This window comes from Priapulus caudatus, unplaced genomic scaffold (assembly GCF_000485595.1).
Source record: "Priapulus caudatus unplaced genomic scaffold, Priapulus_caudatus-5.0.1 Scaffold41, whole genome shotgun sequence".
Lineage (NCBI taxonomy): Eukaryota > Metazoa > Priapulida > Priapulimorpha > Priapulimorphida > Priapulidae > Priapulus > Priapulus caudatus.
In genome coordinates this window covers 339,886-346,628 of record NW_014577102.1, presented here as the reverse complement: position 1 = coordinate 346,628, position 6,743 = coordinate 339,886, and the positions used below count along the sequence as shown (strand labels likewise).

The 6,743-nt window shown below is 42.7% G+C and overlaps 1 protein-coding gene across 1 annotated transcript in view; it reads left to right on the top strand.

Annotated features, from left to right (window-relative positions):
* Positions 1-4,931, top strand: part of LOC106820232 — a 33,225-nt gene extending 28,294 nt beyond the window's left edge. Inside the window, exons 4-5 of the mRNA XM_014824770.1 lie at positions 4,133-4,421; positions 4,916-4,931. Coding sequence (XP_014680256.1) covers positions 4,133-4,421; positions 4,916-4,931 — 305 coding nt within the window. The remainder of the gene's footprint in view (positions 1-4,132; positions 4,422-4,915) is intronic.
* The last annotated feature ends 1,812 nt before the right edge of the window (positions 4,932-6,743 follow it).

The following is a 6,743-nucleotide window of genomic DNA, read 5'->3' as shown; positions in this document are numbered from 1 at the left end:
AGATAGATAGATAGATAGATAAATAGATAGATCGATAGAGATAGATAGATACAAAGATAGATAGATATATGGATAGATAAATAGATAGGGAGAGAAAGAGGGAGTGGGGGAGATATGAATGCGGTTGGAGAGTACGGGGACAATCTTTACCCACTACGCGCGAACGCAACGCAGCATATTCCATTAATACCTTAGGTAATTCCTGTGCGACCACGAAAAATGTCACCCAAGTAAAAGGTCACTGCGCGTTTGTTGCGCGTTTACAAAGCGGATTATCATGCGGGGGTATATAAAACGCTCCTATAAAGCTGGTTAGCATGCAACGCGTAAGATTCTCTGAGCATCTACATCGTGCGTTAACAAACTCAGCAGCAGGAAAAACCACAGCGTAACTGTCGGTACGATCTATAATGCTATCCACTGCTCATGCACAGCGACTCCATAATTACCTTGGATGCGATACGGTTAGTCTTGCCCGCGCGTGTGTAAGCTGCTTAATAGCAGTCTCATTACGTCACTTATTCATTCCATACGGCCGCCATGCTTTTTTCTCGGTAATGCGTTAGATATAAGATGCGAGAAATAACATTTCGTCAGCCGTGGATGACGCTGTATATAGTAGACCGTGCTAAATGTTCTAGTATTATCGCTATATGCGTTTAGAGCAGTGGTGTTGAACCTTTCTTGAGTTATAGACCCCTTTGAGAATCTTGTGAAAGCTACGGACCCCTCCTCAGAAAAATGTACATAAGCAAATAAACACAGAATTGTTGAATCCGCCTGATTCACGGACCCCCTGAAGCCCATCCACTGAACACAAAGGGGTCCATGGACCACAGGTTAAGAACCCTTGCTTTAGCTCAGAGCAATTGCTGGATGAGCTAGCTGCAGCTTCGTTTGTCATTTGATGTGTGAACTTTTACCTGATCATAGTCGTCGTTATAGTGATGTACGTTAGTGTTGTATAGTTAGTATATTTAGTATATTATGTTTGTATAGTATATTATAGTTCTATAGTTAGTATATTTAGTATATTATGTTTGTATAGTATATTATAGTTCTATAGTTAGTATATTTAGTATATTATGTTTGTATAGTATATTATATAGTTGTATAGTTAGTATATTAGTGATATTACTGTTGTCAGCTGGATTCCATCGTCGTTCGTGTCACGCTGGGAGCAGTTTGAGAGAATCTGCACCGTTGGAAAATCCACGATAGACTCACGTAGCGCTGTGTACACACTCATTAATGATATCGGCTATTTTCCATCAGTGCTAACACAATTATAATTACGCATTTTTTGGCGTATTAGCCACACTCTGGGTCATCATGCATGGTTATATTCCGAACGGCCATCAAATAATACGCGAGGGTAGAGCGCTTCGCTCGAAATGCCCCCTCCTGTGAAATACGTCATGCGTCGTCCAATCAAATTCTCATCACTACATTCTGCGGTTTATCTATATGGGTGCAAACCGTGTACGAAGTGCGACCACTCATATCCAGTTAACATTGTCAGTTTGAAAAAGCGATGTGATTTCACATGGAGTACGTTGTACATATTTTGATTTTTCTTTTGAGATTAATCCACAATTTAAAGGCTCTCGTAGCAACAACCTTGATCGCTTCGCATAGCTTGATGTGCCCGCTCTTTGTAAGGACATGCGCAGTACGTGCGTATACCTCCACTTAGGATCCGAATATTGTAACCAATGATAATCATAAAGGCATGCTATTGTGGCGCGAGCATCTAGGCAACCGATGTCTATTGTTTCGTCGTATTACTGCGAGGCGAAATATGACATTGACTCCACGATCGTCAAGCAAAGTTTTGATTGGATCACGCAGTGCTCGCTCGCTCAATGATTAAATGCTTGCCGATGTGCAGCCATTGTTGCAGCAAGGTATCATCAGGTGGGATATCAGCCGAGCCAATACGTCGTCTTTTCTTTGCGGCGACGTCAGCGATGCATCACTTGATTAAGAACAGCAGCTGAAATTCACTAGTTGCCCTCCCCGCTGTTGATCCGCCTGTTGCTCGAACTCTCGTAGACTGTGTTTGATCGGCGTCCGATGCTTCTGAAACAATTTGCGTTGCTATATATATATATATATGTATTATGTGTGTGTGTGTGTGTGTGTGTGTGTGTGGTGGTGGTGTGTGGTGTGTATGTGTGTGTTGTATATATGATCATGTTGTGTGGTGTGTGTGTGTTGTGTATGTGTGTGTGTGTGGTGGTTGTGTGTGTGTGATGTGTGTGTGTTGTGCGTGTGTGTGTCGGTGTGTATGTGTGTGTGTGTGTTGCATTCGCAACGGAACTTCCACTACAGGGCGATGGTGTATAGAGAGATGCGCATGGTTTCAACGCTGCGCTGTTGCACGTAAAATTTCATCGGCTGGTTCATCTGGGCTTCAGCGCATCAGTAACACCACGAGCCTGGCTCAGATATGTATCAAATATAGTGTAGAATATCATGTACATTAGCTTCGTTCCGTAGAGAGTTCACTTCGTTCGTCGAGTTTTGCGGATATCGTACTATGATGGAGAACTGGTGATGCTTAATGTAGCTGCGACAATATCGTGTTTATTTCTGTTTACTCTCATCATTTAAGAGTGAAATACCAGGAATTAATAGCAGATTTATGCACAGACAGACAACCTAGAACTGTTAGACCGTCTCCTAATGTCCGCAAACGTCACCACGCGTATATGTTTATAATGCGCCATATATGTTTCATGCAGAAAAGCAAAACAAACGTTGTCAGGTTATTATTACGTTTTCATGTGCCGTTAATGTTGTTTTATAAATATGCAATGTCATCGAGCCAATTAGTTCGTCTTGAACTCATGGCACGTAACACAGAAACATTTTTGGGCTTCTTTACTCTATAACGAGTAGATTAAATTCTGCCACAGAAAGCTGTAAATCGGCTCTACGATCTCTCTCTAGTACGTATACCTATATTATCTACGTTCTGATAGAGCACAAATACGAGTTCACAAACCGGATATTGGCTTCGGGTTTGGTTTCGAGCTGTTCCCATACCCGTGACAGCACATTTATTTGCGCTGACAATAACATGTCATAGATGACGAGTCAACAAGTAAAAATTGCCAATTGTGTGTTTAAGTGTTTCAGTATGGCCTCGATAAAGATTTTATACTTGCATTAAACACAGAACTCATCAAATATCTATCCAGTTTAATGACACAAATTAGTCTACGAACCATGAACAGTCAGGCCATTTCACGACATAACGTCACGTCAATGCAGTATATGATATAAATATGTGCAACCCTATTGACATTATCCGTTGAATAAACATCTCGGTTCACGTGTTTTTGTGAGGCTTAGAAGGTAAAATAATGTATGAGTAACCCACACTGATGCACCAGCCCTCGCCTACGCTCTCCCACCCCAGCTACTCGATTCAAGACCCAATATGACCTAACCTCGTCTAGCATGAGTGGCTTGTTGAACGACACATATGGACGCTTTTTTGCGGCCATATGCTCTGCTATAGAGCAAAGCGGCGGCGTCGTGCGTGTGTTAGACCTGTGGTTGGGAGCGGTGCTGGAATTGATTTGGTGAAGGTGCTGCCTTATATGGTAGTTAATTGCCTCTTACAGAAGTCACCTCTAGGGCGCTAACCAGAGGCCCCGTGTAGCATGGTAGGCACCCCCCCCCTGTGGCAAACGCCCCCTAGAACATTCCACGTAGACACGCGGGCGCTTGCGCATGGGGATTTAACTTCTATTCCCCATGCGCAATGCATAGCGGAACGTTTTCCATAGGGGGATTTTTAACATGCTACGCCGGCATGCGAGCCTTGTGGACGCATTGATCACGTGTTTCCTGGCCTTGACGATTGTAGACGTCACAGCGTGCGGAGTTAATATTCCTTGATCTTCCTTTATTGCCCCTGATTAACCTGGATCGACCTTGACTGACCTTTATCGCACTTGGTTGACATTGATTGACTTCAAATCTTCATGGTTGATATTGATTGATTTTGATTGACCTTGGTCGCAATAAACTGTCCTTGATTGACATTAATCGCCATTGGTTGACCTTGATTGACCTTGATCGAACGCCACCCATGCGTAATTCTCATCACTCTTCGCAGGTGTCGCGTCAAGGGTAAAGCTGGAGGTAAACAACCACTGCTGCCAGCCGTGTCGCCGCCTCAGCCACATGCCGACGCCAAACTTCGAGTACGGCGAGCGAACGTTCGTCAGTGGTAGCCTGACCTGCGAGCAAGACTCGTCCACAGGGGGGCGCTACGAGATGCCGTCGCCGATCTCAAGCTGTCAGACGTCGCCGACGTCTGTGACGACGTCGCCTCGGTCTTACGTGAAGAAGGAGACGCGCGTGAGCTATCAGGCAGACATGTACCACTGTATGCCCGATATAAGGTGAGACACCGACAGCTATAGATGCAGTAACACGTATATATATAGTTTGTATATACGTATAATAAACATATGTTATATCAAGAGCTAATAATACCTATTATTATTAACTCTTGGATATATATATATATTATATTATATATTATATATATAACAAAAATTTATTATGTCTGTTCGGGCATACTAGTTTAGCGTAGCGATTTTGTTTTTAGTTTTACAGTTTTGGCGAATGATTGTAGGCCGACTATAGTATTAACGAACAACGCACACGTCTTTTCCTCGTTGTTTTTTTATCTTGGTGAAAATGCTTATCTGTCCGTCGCGCGTGTTCAAATTTTTCGAAGACGAGAAAAAATGAAACAATTACGATGAAAAGATAACCAGTAACGCTAACAATAATTCGATTTTGTAATCTATACGGATTTCGACAATGCCTTTTATTTTGTGTGAGGTAACAGACTTTTTGCGCTTGACAAAAGTTTTTTGTTGTCGAGCAGGAGAATCCGCAACTAATTGGGTAGATTTACTGGTTTAAAAAGTATTTGTCGATGTCATTCAGGCATATACCGCTGCGGTCATTGAAAATTCACGGAGTATTTATAGATTGAGACCTATAATAGATTATATTATTGAGACCTCGTATTTATGAAATACGGTATTTGCGAAATACCGAATCTGAGACAAATACGCGGCCGAGCGTTCACATGCTGATTCGCGGCTCCAGAAATGCCGTATTTGCGAGCTGCGAGCTGCTTTAAACAATCAAGCGACCAATGCGAAATAAACAATGCAATGCGAACCAACTGCCGATAAAATACGTAGACTGGTCCGCGCTTGACAGTTCCACTCGCGTTACACTGGAACTGTCGAGCGCGGACCAGTTTATAAAATACGCGGCTTCAGAAATCCGGTATTTAGCGTTCACACGAGGAAATGCGCGGTCCAAGAGATCCGGTATTTCTCAAGCACGGAAAATTATTCGGGGTCTGGGAAGCCGCGTATTTCAACAAATACCGGATCTGTTTAGATACCGTATTCCTTGGACCGCGCATTTTGCTTCGTGTGAACGCTAAATACCGAATTTCTTGCTACGTGTGAACGCGGCTAATAGCTGGAGATTGGAATTCGCTTAAGGTGAGTTTGCTCTCACATTTCTTCGACGCGCGAGTAAAAACCTTACACCTACAACACAGCGCAACGTAGAGAATAATATGAATCTCTTCCTGTCTGTAATGTGACGACGTATCTGAATTGAATAATTTGGGATAACATGGAGAAATCACGTAGAAACGCAGGTCACAGCGGTGTCGCTGTAGGAGTAAGATTCTAACGCGACATTTCGTCGTCACTAACCGCCGTAACAACTGCACCGCTGTTACTAACCTATAGCTTGTCGATTGAGCTTCTACTTACTAGATAATAACTATTAGTTATTAGTTATATTACGTATATATATATATCAGGAGTAAATAATCACAAATTATGTGACATATCACAAAATCGCAAATTTGTGTTTATTTTGTGAAATTTGTGAATGAGACAGTTTGATGCAGTTGTGAGGGACAGTTTACGAAATGATGAAACATAATTGATTTTACGTAACATGTTTTAGGCGGCTTCTGCCCATAACACCATGCTTATAGGCCTACTAATCATTTGAGTTCCTCCAATTAAAAGGGAAATTGTATTGTATTGGTGTAGATCGGCAGGTGACAGGTGGCAGGTGGTCTTTTGTCGAGTATATATATCCGAGACTGAGCTTAGATTCGCATATCGCAGTCGTCAATACAAACATGAAGAGAGTAGGCCTAGGTGTTTAGTATGGACCTACTTCTTTTCATATTTTTGGCGAAATTTGATTTAAAGGAAGCAGATCTCGACCAAAATTCCGAATGTACTACGAAATCTCTTTGTGTGAAAAATACTAATTCGCCATTAGCGAACCGCTTCGGGTGTTTCCGCCGCCGATTCGTTTCCCCGAGCGAGGCGCTGGCATGCGTTCCGCTTGGTTGTTGGCAATTAGCATACAGTTAAGCAGAAAACAAGGTGATCAAAACGAAGCCGTGAATGGATAATTAGATGGCCATAAATAATGGTTAATGAAGAGCGATAAAGAGCGCGCGAGCCGCTGCGAAAGTTTATGATTCACGCACCCTTGATTTATGGACCGCAATTAATGTTATAAATTCCATATGAAGTCACGTGAGGCAGCCCCCCGGGTTTACGAGTCCGCCACCATGCCTTCCCTTCGCTCCCTTTCTCTTTCTTTCTTTCTCTCTTTCTCTCTCTCTCTCTCTCTCTCTCTCTCTCTCCTTCTCTCCTTTT